This window comes from Ovis aries, chromosome 16 (assembly GCF_016772045.2).
Source record: "Ovis aries strain OAR_USU_Benz2616 breed Rambouillet chromosome 16, ARS-UI_Ramb_v3.0, whole genome shotgun sequence".
NCBI classification, from domain to species: Eukaryota; Metazoa; Chordata; class Mammalia; order Artiodactyla; family Bovidae; genus Ovis; species Ovis aries.
The window spans coordinates 65616408-65633421 of NC_056069.1; the positions used below are offsets into that span (position 1 = coordinate 65616408).

At 44.0% G+C, this 17014-nt stretch overlaps 1 protein-coding gene across 1 annotated transcript in view; it reads right to left on the minus strand.

Annotated features, from left to right (window-relative positions):
- ADCY2 (adenylate cyclase 2) overlaps positions 1 to 17014 on the minus strand; it is a 455956-nt gene that overhangs the window by 144789 nt on the left and 294153 nt on the right. The window contains exon 5 of the mRNA XM_027980173.2: positions 4918 to 5066. Coding sequence (XP_027835974.1) covers positions 4918 to 5066 — 149 coding nt within the window. The remainder of the gene's footprint in view (positions 1 to 4917; positions 5067 to 17014) is intronic.

Below are 17014 nucleotides of genomic sequence, written 5' to 3' on the forward strand. Positions count from 1 at the left end.
AGGCAAGAACACTGGAGTGGGTTGCCATTTCCTTCTTCAATGCATGAAAGTAAAAAGTGAAACTGAAGGTGCTCAGTCATGTCCAACTCTTAGCGACCCCATGGACTGCAGCCCACCAGGCTCCCCCATCCCTGGGATGCTCCAGGCAAGAGCACTGGAGTGGGTTGTCATTTCCTTCTCCAATGCATGAAAGTAAAAAGTGAAACTGAAGGTGCTCAGTCATGTCCGACTCTTAGCGACCCCATGGACTGCAGCCCACCAGGCTCCTCCGTCCCTGGGATGCTCCAGGCAAGAGCACTGGAGTGGGGTGTCGTCGTCTTCTCCGATAAAGGCAAACAGTAGAATGCCAAAAACAGTAGTAGGGGTGGTGAGCTGAGCGCCGAAGGATCGATGCTTTTGGACTGTGGTTCTGGAGAAGACTCTTGAGAGTCCCCTGGACTGCAAGGAGATCCAACCTGTCCATCCTAAAGGAGATCAGTCCTGCATGTTCATTGGAAGGACTGATGATGAAGCTGAAACTCCAATACTTTGACTACCTGATGTGAAGAGCTGACTCATTGGAAAAGACCCTGATGCTGGGAAAGATTGAAGGCAGGAGGAGAAGGGGACGACAGAGGATGAGATGGTTGGATGGCATCACCGACGCGATGGAGATGAGTCTGAGCAAACTCCGGGAGTTGGCGATGGACAGGGAGGCCTGGCGTGCTGTGGTCCATGTGGTCGCAAAGAGTCGGACATGACTGAGCAACTGAACTGAGCTGACCTGAGGGGTGGTGACGAATCTGGGACACAGTGCCTAAGGAACTGACAGCACAGCTTCCCCTCATGGCATGTATAGGCTGGGGGGCAAATGTGAGATTCCTTAGAGTTTTGTGTGTGTTTAGCTAACCTTGATGAATCAGGATAGAAGAACATAACACCTGTGTGTGCATTACAACTTTACCTACATAACAACATGCTTATGTTTTATATAAGGGCCTAATATGTGCATTGTGTTCAGTTGTGTCTGACTCAGACCCCAGGGACTGCAGCCCACCAGGCTCCTCTGTCCATGGGATTCTCCAGGCAAGAATACTGGACTGGGTTGCCATGTCCTCCTCCAGGGGATGTTCCCGACCCAGGGACTGAACCCACTTCTCTTGTATTTCCTGACTTGCCAAGTGGATTCTTTACCACTGCGCCACCTGGGAAGCCCCAGAGACCTAATAAAGAAGCCTAAAACTGCTGCTGGCAATTTGAGTTTCAAGTAATACATATGGTATGATTTAAGATGGGCCATGAAACAAAAATAACTGCCAATTAACACTCATTAGGATAGCTTTTTCTTGAAAACAAAACAAAACAAAACAGTTGTTGCTGAGGATGTAGAGGAATTAGAGCTGGTAAGCACGCTAGGGGAAATGTAAAATGGTATAGGCACTATGGAAAACAGTATGATGTTTCTTCAAAAAAATGAAACACAGAATTACTGGCACTCCCACTGCTGGGTGTGCACCCCAAAGAACCTGAAGCAGGACCTCAGATATCTGTATACCCATGCCCACATCCTGCCTCACGATGAAAAGGCCATAGGTTTTAGACTTCTTTTAAAATTAACTGGTACTACATGACATTTAAGCTTCTGTATTTTTAAGTTATGTATTTACTTTAGGAGCTTCCCTCGTGGCTCAGACTGTAAGGACTGCCTGCAATGCAGGAGACTCAGGTTTGATCCATGAGTTGGGAAGAGCCTCTGGGGAAAGGAATGGCAATCCCTTCCAGTATTCTTGCTTGGAAAACTCCATGGACTGGGGGGAACCAGTTGGGCTACAGTCCATGGGGTCACAGAGTCAGACATGACTGAGTGACTAACATTAACACTTTTCTTTAGGATCCCAAATATATTTTCTGAATTTAAATTTGATTAAATACTGCAAACATACTGTATACAATCTCTGAAGGCAGCTAAAGCTGCTTCACCAACCCTTTGCCTTAGATTGTGTGGTAACTGGCTTCCAAGATGGCCTCAGTCATCCTCACCTCCCTTGTATTGTCCCTCCCCATAATGGGTAGGAGTGACTTGTGTAACTAATAGAATACTGTAGGAATAGCCAGAAATGACCTTTCATAAAAGATACAGCAACTTCCACCTGGCTCTCTCTTGGATCCTTCCCTCTGGGGAAGCAAGCAGCCATATTGTGAGGACACTCAAGCAACCTGTGAAAAGGTCCAGTGGTGAAGATCTGAGGCCTTCTGCCAACAGGAAGTTAACCTGCCCACCAGGTGAGAAGCCACATCGTGAGCAGATCCCCCAGCAGCCTGAAGCCTCATGGGGAAGTCTACGCCAGAACCACTTAAGATGCTCCAAAACTCCAGCCCACAGAAACTGTGAGATGTCTATTGTTCTTTAAAACCACTAAGTTTTGGGGTAATTTGTAGAAATTGATAGAAATGTAGAAATTATGTAGAAATTATCATAGAAATTGATAATACAGATATTATGCAGATTCTTTATCAACTGCCTGAAATTGGTCGTGTCATCTGTTATTTTTGCAGGTCTAGCGTTCCTGGACTATATCAAACTACTTAGAGTCTGTGATCTTCTTTAGATACAGACATATTAATATTTATTTTTATGCATTTTGAATACCAATAAGTGTCTTAAAAATACTGCAGGAGATGGAGGGCCATTCCTGACTTTCAGACAACTAAGGTCCGTCTAGTCAAGGTTATGGTTTTTCCAGTGGTCATGGATGGGTGTGAGAGTTGGACTGTGAAGAAAGCTGAGTGCCAAAGAATTGATGCCTTTGAACTGTGGTGTTGGAGAAGACTCTTGAGAGTCCCTTGGACTGCAAGGAGATCCAACCAGCCCATTCTAAAGGAGATCAGTCCTGGGTGTTCATTGGAAGGACTGATGCTGAAGCTGAAACTCCAATACTTTGGCCACCTCACGTGAAGAGTTGACTCACTGGAAAAGACTCTGATGCTGGGAGGGATTGGGGACAGGAGGAAAAGGGGACGACAGAGAACGAGATGGCTGGATGGCATCACTGACTCGATGGACATGAGTTTGACTGAACTCCAGGAGTTGGTGACGGACAGGGAGGCCTGGCGTGCTGCAGTTCATAGGGTCGCAAAGAGTCGGACACGACTGAGTGACTGAACTGAACTGAAGGCTAGAAAGAGCAATTTCTAGTAAAATACAACTTATCAGATACTATAAATTGTTTTTCTTTAATCATGTAGGCAAAATGCTTAAAAACCTAAAGGCAAGCTAGTGTTTTTAATGATTTCACTCATTAATATGTATGAATGTTCTATCTCTGTTTATACACACACACAAACACATGTATATATATACACACCCATAGTTCTTTCCTATTATTCCAAAAAATGATGGGGACTTAAAAATATTTATTCCTGATTCTGCATTGATATGCAACTTTTTTCTGTTATCTCCCTCTCAATATTGTATATTAGCTCTTTATTGTATATTAGCTCTTTGTGTGCTTGGGCCACACCTGTTTCTAAAATCGTGTCAAATTGAGATTTGTCTTAGCAATACATTTAAGCTACAGTTAGGCCTTCCCTGGTGGCTCCGACAGTAAAGAATCCACCTGCAGTGTGGGAGACCTGGCTTTGATCCCTGGGTCGGGAAGATCCCTTGGAGAAGGGAATGGCAACCGACTTCAGTATTCTTGCCTGGAAAACTCCATGGGCCGAGGAGCATGGCCGGCTACAGTCCATAGGGTTGCACAGAGTTGGACACGACTAAGTGACTAACATTTTCACTTTTATTTTAAGTTACAGTTAAATTTATTTCTTATTAATCAATTTCAGATATCCTTGACCTGAAGTGATCAGACCTAATGCAGCAACATGCAAGGGAAAAAGTCTGGAGTTGGGGGCAAACAGCCTGATTTCGATTCTAGATGATGAGCTACACAATTTCAGTTTTGTTTGTGGTTGTTGTTAATAAACTGTTGAATGGAGGGGCAAGTAACCCTGACAACTAAAGGAGCAACCTGATGAATAAGGCAGCCACAGGTTGCTCACTGAGATAACCCAGCCAGAAGAGCAAGCACCACTGTAACACAATGGAACAGATGGGGACAGGCCTCTAGAGAACTGGGATCAGAAACAGGTGTGCATGGAGAATGGTGAGGACCAGAGTGCCTGTCTGGAGGGGCCAGAGACGATGGGGAGCACCACCCCAGACTGAAGTGAGGGCCCACCCGGCTCCCGTCCAGAGCTCAGGGGAGAAGAGGTCCTATACGACCTCCCTTCTGACCACAATCCCTTGTTAGTTTTCTAGTTACTAAGATTCCAGGAATGGCTCCCCGAGAAGCATCTGTGACTGCCACTCTTGGACAAGCTGTAACTTTCACTGTAATTTGATTAAGGTGCCCGCTGGTCACTTATGATGCTGGGTACTGGCCATACCCAGAGCCCAGAGACACTCCCCCGCCCCCACCCCTGCCCCTGCATTCCTGATGGGCAGCAGGATACCCAGCCGCCCGGAAAGTGCTAGCTCCTGGAGCCCTGGCCCTGCCAAGCCCATGTTGAAGAACCAGTCCTTGTGCCTAGAGCCCGACTCCCTAATCTTACTGAGATACAGAGTCCTGGGTGCCTGGGACCCAGTGAGATCCGACCTGAGAGTTCCCAGAATGAAGGCCCCACCGGCCACTTCTCTCCCCTTTGTAACAGCTGGTCCCAAAATGCAACAAGTAGAAGGGCCTGTTTTCTTATCTGAATGACCGAGAGGCCCTCGCACACGGGTAGGTGGAGTGGACATATGCTTTGCACCAAGATGAACAGCCCCGAAGGGCACATGACGCTTAAGACGGGGACTTCCGGGAACCTACATCCGCCACCCACATCCGCCACCCGGCGTTGGGCTCCCCAGCCTCGCCGAGGAGGGAAGACGGTGCCGCGTACCTGACGTTGGTGTGCCGCTTGACATAGAGGTTGTGGAAGTTGTTGGTGTTCTCCATCTGGCCGGCTTTGGGGCCCTGCAGCCTCTGGATGATCTCTGCTTTCATCTCCATGGCTATGTGTGCCGGCAGCAAGGAGAGCAGCAGCCGCTCCTGGAGCCAGGATGGAAGGAAGACGGAGAGAGGTCACACCACCGAGGCCGCAGCAAGGGCCGAGCGAAAGCACCACAGGGCCAGAGAGCGGCCAATCTGAGGACTCTAACAAGTTCAAATACAGAGTCTAGAAATACATGTTAAAAAAAAAAATCCAATTTTCCAAGGTCAGAGTGTGTTATTAGATTATTTATTGAGTTCTAAGCATGTGTTCTGCAGTGTGCAAAGAAAAGGAAGGCGTAGTTATTTCCCCGAGGGTATTATTTATCTATTGTGATTTTAAAGGAGTGAAACGGTAATAATAGGAAGATGCCAGAAAGCAGTGGTCAGTCGGAGATAGAAGACTCTCATTTTCGCCTACTCGTTCGCTTGAGAGATAAAGTACAAGCTGTATTGCACTTTTGAAAGTCAAGCAATATTCCACATTTCCTAAATAAGATAGTCACACATTTTCAAATATTTCATTTCCTCTGTGGTGATCATGCAATCCTTTTTCGTGATTCTGAACTATTATAAACATAGAGTCAGAAATATTAGTCTCTGAGAAAATGTCATCTATGAGAAACTATAGGTGGGTCACAAAGAAGTGAAAACATATGAGCCTTTCTTATATTTTTAGTCTTTAAATTCAGTCAATCCTGTACATGATAGCATGCAATATTATACATATGTTAATATGCATTTACTATGCTTAGAATGACACTTTTTCATTCCCTTTAAGGAAACTGTAATTTTTTTTTTTTTGACAAGAAGTATCACAGAAAGTCAATCTTTGAAAGTTGATATTTACTCTAGAGTACTTTAAACATAAATCTATTATAGAAAACACTATATATTCCTCAGGTATTGTGGATTTAGCTGGTGATATTCAGTGTGTCTAAATGAGCATCTGTAGAGCAAAAGATTTTCTCTTCTTCCACATTTTCTCTCTAACAAATTTCTGTTTGGACAAAGTGGTGAGAGAGTGGGGGGGGGAAGTGGGCTTTGCCCCCAGATTCACTGGTCCACTTGTTTGTCCCCTGGATCCACCCACAGAGCACATCACTTTGGAACTTTGGGGAACTTTCATGATGGAGCAGAGGGGAGGCCAGAAGTACATCTTGATGAAGATAAAATGGGCCTTGCCACAACTTATCCCCAACCTGCTCCAGGAAAACACAGGTGCAAAGTCAACAGGAGACCCCATGTGGGCCTGTGTGGGGCCTCAGTGCACGGTCGGGGGCGTCTCTCCATGAACTGGCATATCTGAGTGCTGGTCATCTGTTCTTTCCTTCTTTCATTCACCCAGTCAGGAAACACCCATCACTGCCCACTGAATGCCAGACTCTTGATGAGCACTAATGATAAATGCAAAGATGAAGGAAACAGTGTCCCTAATAGCACAGCTGTCAGATGAGACTAGAATAGGCTGGTGTTTAGAGGAATCCACATACCTTGGAAAACAGAGGGGAACTAACAGAGCAGGAGCCCCTGCCATGCACCACATGCTTCCAGGAGCTCTCTTTATGTGCTATATCAATAACAGAAACAGAGTGTAGATATTTCAGTCTTAGGGGAAAAGGATTGAGAGGTCCCCATATTTTTAGAAAAAAATTTTTTTGGAGGGGTAGCAATACCACTAGATTTTACTGTGGGCATTGGCAACGTAACCCCTTATGTGGTTCCTTGCACTCACAGAGACAGGTGATGTGAAGGGTAGTTAAGTGGGGGACTTTTTTGTTTGTTTGTTTGTTTGATTTCTCAACTCCTAGAGGAGTTCCTGGAAAGTAGCATTTTCTCTGTAGTTATTTGCTGAATGAATGAATGCCCTGCGGTACATTTTGTCTGGGGCACAATAAACAGAAATCCCATCTCAAAACCTATGTTCATTGTTGGTACTGCTTATGGTAGAGACCTGGATAGGCAGGGCTTATGTTTTAAGATCAGATTAATGACCTTCTTGGTCATCAATACCAGGCCTGGGCAAGATCTGGGTCAGTGATCTTCACCCAAAGGGAAATTTGACTATTCTGCAAAGCAAGGCATTGATTATTTTGGGTTTTTGTCTCTAGCAGACAAAGACACTGGGAGAAAGAATGACTGCCTCTGGTGATACGAGAGGAGCCCCAACTTCACATCAGCAGGCTGCACTAAAGGCGGAAGGGAACATTCAAAGTGTCTCCTGGTTGGAAAACCATTGGTAAACACCGACAACCACTTGAAATCACATTTTGATTTGATCCCTATTCTGAGCTTGAATTTCCTTCCATTATTCTCCAAATTTCACTAATGACCTAACAATACAACAGCATCATGTTAGCTTAAAGGTGAGGAGGTGAATTCCAATTTTGGACTAAAGTGAAATTTTGAAAGAGCAGGGACCCTGTCCAACTGCAAGACCTCTCATTATGCAGACAAGGGCCAAGATAAACAGCAGCAAGAGGATAGAGAACAGCTGAGTTCAATAATAGAAGAAATCAAGTCATGTTTTGGTTTGTTAACAGAACAAGTGACCCCAGAGAAATGGAGCCACTTGGAACTCAGAATACCAAGAAATTACAAATAATGTGGAAAATGTTGTTCAGTTGCTCAGTCGTGTCCCACTCTTTGCGACCCCATGGACTACAGCATGCCAGGCTTCCCTGTCCAGCACCATCTCCTGGGGCTTGCTCAAAGTCATGTCCATCGAGTCGGTGATGCCATCCAACCCTCTCATCTTCTGTCATCCCCTTCTCCTCCTGCCCTCAATTTTTCCCAGCATCAGGGTCTTTTCCAATGACATGAAAAATGGATGTCCATATTTTAAAACTTAGAATAAAACCTGTATCCTTGTTACATACAAATTGAGAGTTCAAAACATTTGGCTGATGATCTAGTGTCTATACAAATCTGATCCCTCTATTATCTCAGAACCCAATGAGAAGGTACTGGGATTTATTTTTAAAATAAATGGCACTTTACTACCTTTTGTAACCTTACTACAAAGTAGAGCTATTCTTTCATCTATTCATCTTTTGCTACCCACCCATCAAATACATGTAATTGCCTCTTACTTTCTTTTTTCTACATTTTGGCTTCCATGACCAACCAGATGGTTAGACATTTGGGAAGTCTGAAAGTCACAAAATACGTGATACATCCAAGGAAGTACTTAGATGATAGACTTTGCTTCTTCAAGTTTGGAACCGAGTTATGCTAATGTTGCCTTCACTCAACTGCATTTTGGTAGCTACTGAGCACACTGTGTGTACTGAGTTACTCTGTATGGGATGGTCTCTGTTTCTCTATTTATTGATCACTGTGTTGGATGATTGTATGTGAGGTCAAAATTGTATAAAGGATTCATAATGTTAAAAATCTACTTAAACAAATAGAGACAATCTAGTGAGAAAACTGTGTTATTGATGTCAACAAAGTCAGAAGACTCATCTGGTCATCCTCTAAGGCATGATGAGACGGGAGACAAAGGAGGCATGTCACTGTGTGTTAGCTGCTCAATCGCGTCTGACTCTTTTGCGACCCAATGGGCCTTGCCAGGCTCCTCTGTCCATGGGATTCTCCAGGTAAGAATACTGGAGTGGGCTGCCATTCCCTTCTCCAGAGGATCTTCCTGACCCATGGATAGAACTCGCGTCTCCTGCATTGCAGGCAGATTCTTTACTGAGTCAGTCAATTCAGTTCAGTCGCTCAGTCATGTCCTACTCTTTGCAACTCCATGGACTGCAGCACGCCAGGCTTCCCTGGAGCTTATTCAAACTTATGTCCATCAAGTTGGTGATACCATCCAACTATCTCATACTCTGTTGTCCCCTTCTCCCGCCTTCAATCTTTCCCAGCATCAGAGTCTTTTCCAATGACTCAGTTCTTTGCATCAGGTGGCCAAAGTATTAGAGTTTCAGCTTCAGCATCAGTCCTTCCAAAGAATATTCAGGATTGATTTCCTTTAGGATGGACTGGTTGGATCTCCTTGCAGTCCAAGGGACTCTCAAGAGTCTTCTCCAACACCACAGTTCAAAAGCATCAATTCTTCCACTGAGTCAGAGATGCCATCTCATCTCTGTCATAAAGTAAGCGGACCCTGAACAGATATATCACTGCCTAAAACAGTGACAAGAAATACTGGCATGTAGGCTGTAACAGATTATGAATCTGGTCTAGACTATCTATTTAGAAATCCCAGTGGAATCTGTGTCTACAGAGATGTCTGGTGATCGGCTTAATTAGATTATAATCAGCTTTGTATTTTCTGATGGATGACAGATGAGTCAAGGGCTAAGAAAAACCAAAGTACACCAGGTTGCAAATCTCAATTGACATTCTTCTGCATTATTACCTTATGAGGACAACTTGTGTGTCTCTGTGGACTCAGCACAGTCTTCTGTTGAATTTAAAGGTATCAGTCGATTCTCCCATGGTTTACATTCATTTCCAGTCATGGTTCTGGAGCCTATGTTGTTGGTGTCCTAACCATATTCCCTCTCCGTTCCTTGGAGGTTGCCTGCAGCCCGGTCCTTTCTAAATTTACAGTTTCCTGTGCCTCAACCAACGAGGAAGTGATTGGGGGATAAATATCTCAGCTCCTGCATCCACATCCCTCAGTGGACAGATCTGAGCATTTTCTGCTCTTCCCTCTGATGGTTTCCAGATGGACTGAGCCCCTGTTGCTAGCTACCCCTTTCAATAGCTGGAGCTGGATCCTCCCTGATCCACTCCCTCACTCGGCCACCTGAAACCACATCCAACTAAATGTCCAAACTCACATCCTCGTCTGAGTGTTGCTCAGGGTAAAACTAACTGAGACCTTTGCAAGCACCTTCGTTTTCTGCCTGAAATTCATTTCCACCAGGACTTCCTGGTGGCTCAGATGGTAAAGTGTCTGCCTACAATGTGGGAGACCCGGGTTCAATCCCTGGGTCAGGAATATCTCCTGGAGAAGGAAATGGCAACCCACTCCAGTATTCTTGCTTGGAAAATCCCATGGATGGAGGAACCTGGTAGGCTACAGTCCATGGGGTGGCAAAGAGTTGGACACGACTGAGTGACTTCACTTTTTTCCACTTTTTTTTCATTTTCTGCCTACATTCTGTAGGCAGAAACTAAACCCCAAGGAGCTTCCCAGATGGCTCAGTGGTAGAGTCTGCCTGAAATGCAGGAGATGCAGGAGTCATGAGTTCAATCCCTGGGTTGGGAAGATCCCCTGGAGAAGGACATGGCAACCCATCCCAGTATTCCTGCCTGGAGAATCCCGTGGACAGTGGAAACTGGTGGGCTATAGTCTATAGGGTTGCACAGAGTTGGACATGACTGAAGCAATTTAGCACACATGCAAACCCCCAAGACCACAGAGCCAGCCTTCCCTAAAGGACAGATTCCATGAACAAAAACTATGAATTAAATAAAGTAATTCTCTTTCATGCCCATAGCTTTATTTAATGACCAAATATAAATCATGGTCTTTAATTTAGTCCCACGTGTAGACAGATGAATGGTTTTTTATAGGTAGTTTGAAAAATACAGGAAATCAACTCCATATGTTGTGTAAACCAAATTTTTCTTTGTGTGTGTGTTAAAGAATCTTTGTGAAGTTAGAGTGGAATAAAGATGTTGGTAACAGCCTACCAGCCAAAAAGAAAAGAACCCAAGTCTTCTCAATTATCACATGATTCTGATGGACAGCAAGACCAGTGACCAAAGCCCACAGACAGGATTTGTGTTTTGGGGTCTGCACACATCCTCTTGGACATGACAGCATTGGATAAAGGGGTAAGCCCTAAATAAAAGTCTGTACTTGAACATTCTGAATCAAGTCACTGTTAAATATGTCTTTCTTCCCTTATAAAGTGCTGTGCTCTGAAAGGAAAGCCCAATATTATGGCACGCATGATAAATTTCAACTCAACTCATAATCTGACAAGGTTAATATTTCCATTAATATTTCAGCTTTTTGATAATGTAGCTGTGTGCCCTGCCAAATTATCTGAAAGCAACACACAAATTTAAGAGCTTAACATGCCGGATATGACTTAGCCACATTATCTCCAAATACACTGGAGAAACTCCTTAAGGGGATTTTTGGAAAATCAAGTCGTCACAAAACTGATTGATGCACACCATCACTATTTCTTTCTCTTTTTAGAAAAGACTGTCGAATGACAGGGAATTTGGCTAATTCCAGCCTACTCAAAGATTATCCAGTGACTAGGTCGGCCATAGTTTGAGAGTTTCATTTTAACACATGTCTTTATTAAGCCTCTAATTAATATTCATTAAACTCATACATTTTTCTGAGAATGTGTTCTTTTTAAATTGTGCCACGTAGAAAGCTAGAGTTTGTAAATTTCAATGTACTATTGATCAAAATTCAAGACACTCTCCAACTCCAAATTGTTTCTAACATAATGAAACAAAGCAGATATTTACCTTTACTTTTTTATGCCATTTTTGAGATTATTTCAGTTGACAGGAAAATCCAATTTAAGCAAAGATGATGTATGCTTAAATTCTGAGCTATCATATACTGATGTACATTATATCCTGTTTCTTCTTTAAACCATGCATGTGATAAATGTTTAAAACTGCTGCATTTTCGGAAAGGAGGATGACAAGGACTTGCTCTTTAATAAGAATCAAATTTTTTCCTCTTTCAAAATTCTCATTTCTATCTCGTTCTTATTTTAAATGCCATTCAGTTACCTCAGGATGGCAAACCAATTCGATATATTAATCCTTCTATTGTATTCATTCCTTTCATTGAAGGAATAAGTTACAAATTTTCTCTTCCCAAGAGAAAGTAGTCACTGGCATAAAGAGACACCAGATCCCTAAGGAGCTACTGTGTTAGAAGAGGTGCTGAAGAGATATGCTGATACGCTGCCATTCAGTACTGACCTGCAGCATGAAAGGACCAGGTATCCATTTAGAATCAAACACTGAAGCCTCTGTACTTGGAAAACACCCACTAGGGATGTGCATCTGTGTCAGTATTTCCCCCAGATATATCTTCTCTTGCAGCCAGCTTCATGTGTGCAAGCCTCAGTGAAAAACCATCCTTTATTGCCACCAGCCTCTATCACCTGCACACTTCAGAAGTTAAGGTATAGTTTTTGTTCAGTCGCTAAGTCATGTCTGACTCTTTGCAACACCATGGAAGCTCTCTGCATCACGTGGCCAAAGGGTTGGAGTTTCAGCTTCAGCATCAGTCCTTAATGAATATTCAGGACTGATTTCCTTTAGGATTGACTAGTTTGATCACCTTGCAGTCCAAAGGACTTTCACGAGTCTTCTCCAGCACCACAAGATGAAAGCATCACTTCTTTGGTGCTCAGCCTTTCTTATGGTCCACCTCACACATCCGTACATGACTACTGCAAAAACCATAACTTTGACTAGACGGACCTTTGTCAGCAAAGTGATGTGTCTGCTTTGTAATACTCTGTCTAGGTATATACTAAGGTGTAGTAACAGCTGCCATTACTGCTATTTCTTGCTATTCAATTTAGTTCGTTTCTCTTCAGTCCAGCCTTAGGAATCTTGCTTCACAGCGATCAATCAGTTAATACTTATTATTTGAAAGGTCTTGCTTTATCTAACTTTGATTTTTACAATAAAATCAGTCATGATATTTATGCATGACGAAACCCAGCACTGTCTAGTAGAAACAGCACCCAAGTCTGAGTAGATCTGAGCTCCTGTTCTTTCTCTACCACGACCTACATGACCTCAGTTAAATCCCTCCAGCCTTGGGAGCCTCAATTTAGTTGTTTAAAAATATATCTGTTAAACTTGGTGAGTTGAAGGTCTGCAGGTCCCTGTAAGTTCCTAGAATTCTATGGAACCACAAGAGCTTTTTTCCTTGAATTTGCCTCTTACTGTTTCAGACTCAAACACAAAGGAAAGGAGGCGAGTGCTCACAACCACAGACCACAGTCGAGACAGTTAAGAAGCACTGCGGGAAAGGAGAGGCCTCTTGACAAAGAAACTCTTCCGTGAAGGATTACTTCACTGAACTGCAAGAGGACGGAGAATGGCGAGGGGCTCTGGTGTGCCGTGTGAACGGCCAGCGTTTGTGTGCAGAGGGCAAGTCAGCTTGCTTATTACACAGTTTAGGGAGGCCAAAATGCTTTGAGCAAATGAAAATCAATATGCACTTTGACAAGTCACTGTTCCCTTTTACAAAACCGTTAAGGCCTTTTGTTGCATTCATACGTTGTTGTCTCATTTTATAAACCCTGGCTATATTAAATTCTATTTAAATTTAAACACTTTTGACCAAAAAGGGGGGGCCAAAATAGATAAAGCGTTGTCTCAGAGCGGGTAGAGGGAGGTGGTACTCACTAGGAAGTCAAGACCTGATGAAACTTGCATCTTCCAACTTTATGGTCACTGATTTCTCATCCTACTGGCTAATTTGTAAGCTCAGCAGAAGGATTAAGACTGTTGGGGTACTTTTACAGGGCACATCAGTAACTAAAGATGGAAGGAAAGAAGCGATCACTTACATGCGATTACTCTCCAGCGAGCAGGAGTTAGAGAACACAAGGCTAACATCAAGTTATAAAGTGCGTTTTCAGTCACAGGTGACAGTAAATTGATACTTTAAAATTCAAACTACTAACCATCAATTTAATTCTTTAATACGGAGCCTCTAGGGGGTCTTCCTAGTGGCTCAGACAGTAAAGAATCTGCCTGCCATGCAGGAGACCAGGGTTTGATTCCTAGGTCAGGAAGACCCCCTGGAGAAGGGAATGGCAACCCACTTCAGTATTCTTGCCTGGAGAATCCCATGGACCGAGGAGCCTGGCGGGCTACAGTCCAGAGGGTCACAAAGAGTCAGATGTGACTGAGCAACTAACACTTTCAGTGGAACAAACACCGTTCATAATGTAGAAAGCCTTCAATCCTTGGGTGGGAGACTATGGAGGTTCTGAAATAAGAGGCACAGCTCTGTTCCCCGACCAGGCAGCAGAACACATGGGCACCCACAGCAAGATGGTGGGATGGTCTATGAGTTTCACATGCATCTCTCAAGGCCGCTGCTCCCATGAGGCCCAATACGACACAGCTCAACACCAGGGTTATGAAACACCCAAAGGGGAGCTCATCATGCAAACAGACCTCCACACCCACACACTAAAAAGTGAAAAAGTAAACACTCCAGATTAACAATGACTCTGGTCTGATTTTCCCCTCCAAGGTCATCTGCCTATATGCAACGAAGACCCTCCATCCTGAAACAGGCAAAGCCAGTTGAAGAAAATGCAGAGACATTGTATGAAGACTGACCCCTTTCCTGGATTCTGGGGAAAAGAGAAACTCAGGGTGTACAGGGGGCTAGGTGATTTCTTCTGAGAAGAAGGATAGATGGAGATGCTGCCAGAGGAGATGATAAGAAGATACAGACAAATATGTGAGATCAACTATATTAAATGCATTATTGACTGGAGACATATTAATGCCAGAGGTGTTAGTTTCTGCAAAAATCCGCTGGTTGATAAAATGCTAAATATTGCAGGCAGTAAAATGGAATACTGTAACATCCAAATGCAATCCGTCGATGAAACTGTACACCACAGATGACCAGATAACAATGTAGCTATATACACACAACACTCCCAGTCACTCAATTGCTGTTCTGAAATACACGTTGCCCCTTTCTTTCCTTGCTCCTCTGACCTTAAGCTTGGCCATGTGGCTTGGACTGACTAATCACCTGTGAAGGGCGTGATGTGTGCTTCTTCTGAGCAGAAGCTTTAAGAGCCAGTGTGGGGCTTACCATTTCATTTTCATCTGCTTTTGGGACCAGCAGTGCCCCAGCGAGAAGCTGCTCTGAGCCTGAGTTGCATGTAAGATGCAAAATGGAAGCTCATCTGTACTGGAGAAATACAAGGTCTCTTTGGCATTATCATTGCCTGCTCCTTCAGTCTGGGGGTGATTTGTGCCACAGCTCCCCCGAGCTCTTTGGACATATGCAGCACTGAAGGCCGTGCACACCAACCCATGTGCTTGGTCCTAGCGTGCACACGATTTTCACAGCTATTCTGACTTGGGGCAATTTCACTGAAATTTCTTCACTTCTTTGCACAGAGGTAACTTGGAGTTGCATTAAGCGGGGTAGGAATTACCCAGGGCAGGAACTTTCCCATCTGGGATCAGATGCTTCTCTTCAGTTATAAAAACCAGGGAACACTTCTCTAAAAGATATTTTTCCCCCTAAGGAAAGGCTGAAGTTGTGAGAATTCACCCATTCTATTGGCTGCAGATGTCATGTTACAGGCTAACTGTTGCTGTTCTCCAAAGTACTTGTTCTCACTGGATGCAAAGTAACGGGCTTTTATCAGGCTGACAAGTGCTCCACACTTAAGAATGCTGGCAGCGCTGGACTGAGAGAGCATGGGAGTGTGTCTGCTGGGGTACAGGTCTGGCTCCTCCTTGACGGTGGTGAGACGGTGGGTTCACTCAGTTTAATCCCTCAGCAGCTCGAGATGCTAGTCTGGAGGAGATGGCTTGGTCTAAGGATGAATGTTCGAGTGTATGAGACATGTGCCTGTAAGAGAGGTGGGGAGAGGTGAGGGGGAGACTGGAGGCTGTGGAGCTCTGCAGGGGAGACCAGTCCCTTCAATGTTGCTGTAAGTCTGGCCTCAGAAAAAGCTCTGAAAGTTCATGTTTGGGACATTCAAGAATTGCTGACCGAAGAACAGACTTCTCTTTCACAGACCTCTGTTTCACATGGAAATGAACTTCCTATTCTTCCAGGAAATGACAGAACTACTCTACCTGAATGCAGCTGCTGTGTTCTTTGGTTTATTTTATTGAAGTATAGTTGATTTACAGTGTTGCATTAGTTTCCACTGTACAGCAGAATGATTTAGTTATACACACACCTGGCATGCTTTAATCCATGGGGTCGCAAAGATTTGGACACGACTGAGAGTTGGACTGTGAAGAACGCTGAGCGCCGAAGAATTGATGCTTTTGAACTGTGGTGTTGGAGAAGACTCTCGAGAGTCCCTTGGACTGCAAGGAGATCCCACCAGTCCATTCTGAAGGAGATCAGACCTGGGATTTCTTTGGAAGGAATGATGCTAAAGCTGAAACTCCAGTACTTTGGCCACCTGATGTGAAGAGTTGACTCATTGGAAAAGACTCTGATGCTGGGAGGGACTGGGGGCAGGAGGAGAAGGGGACGGCCGAGGATGAGATGGCTGGATGGCATCACAGACTCAATGGACGTGAGTCTGAGTGAACTCCGGGAGTTGGTGATGGACAGGGAGGCCTGGCGTGCTGTGATTCATAGGGTTGCAAAGAGTCGGACACGGGAAAAAAAAAAAAAAAGAGTCGGACACGACTGAGCGACTGAACTGAACTGAACTGAGCAACTGAAGTGAACTGAACTGATAGGTATATACTTTTTAATATATTTTTCCCATTATGGTTTATCGTAAGATGTCAAATATAGCTCCCTATGCTATACAGTAGGACTTTGTTGCTTTATTCTAAATATAATAGTTTGCATCTGCTAATCCCAAACTCCCAACTCATTTCTTCCACCTCCCTTGGCAACTACAAGACTGTTCTCCATGTCTGTGAGTCTATTTTGTAGATTCATTTGTGTTATACTTTAGATTCCACATACAAGCGATATCATATGATATTTGTCTGTGACTCACTTCACTTAAGGTGGTAATCTCTAAGTCCATCCACGCTGCTGCAAATGGCATCATGTCATTCCTTTTTATAGCTGAGTAGTATTCCACTGTGCACACACACACACACACACACACACAGACACACATACACACACATTATTCATCCACTCATCTGTTGATGGACATCTAGGTTGTCTCCATACAGTTTCTGCACTCTTAATTCAAGGTTCTTTCCCCCATAGTAACTGCCTAATTTTCACATATCAATTCCAGTTCTAAGCAATTTATAACCATTATCTTGCTTAAGTCTTCCCCACACCAAGC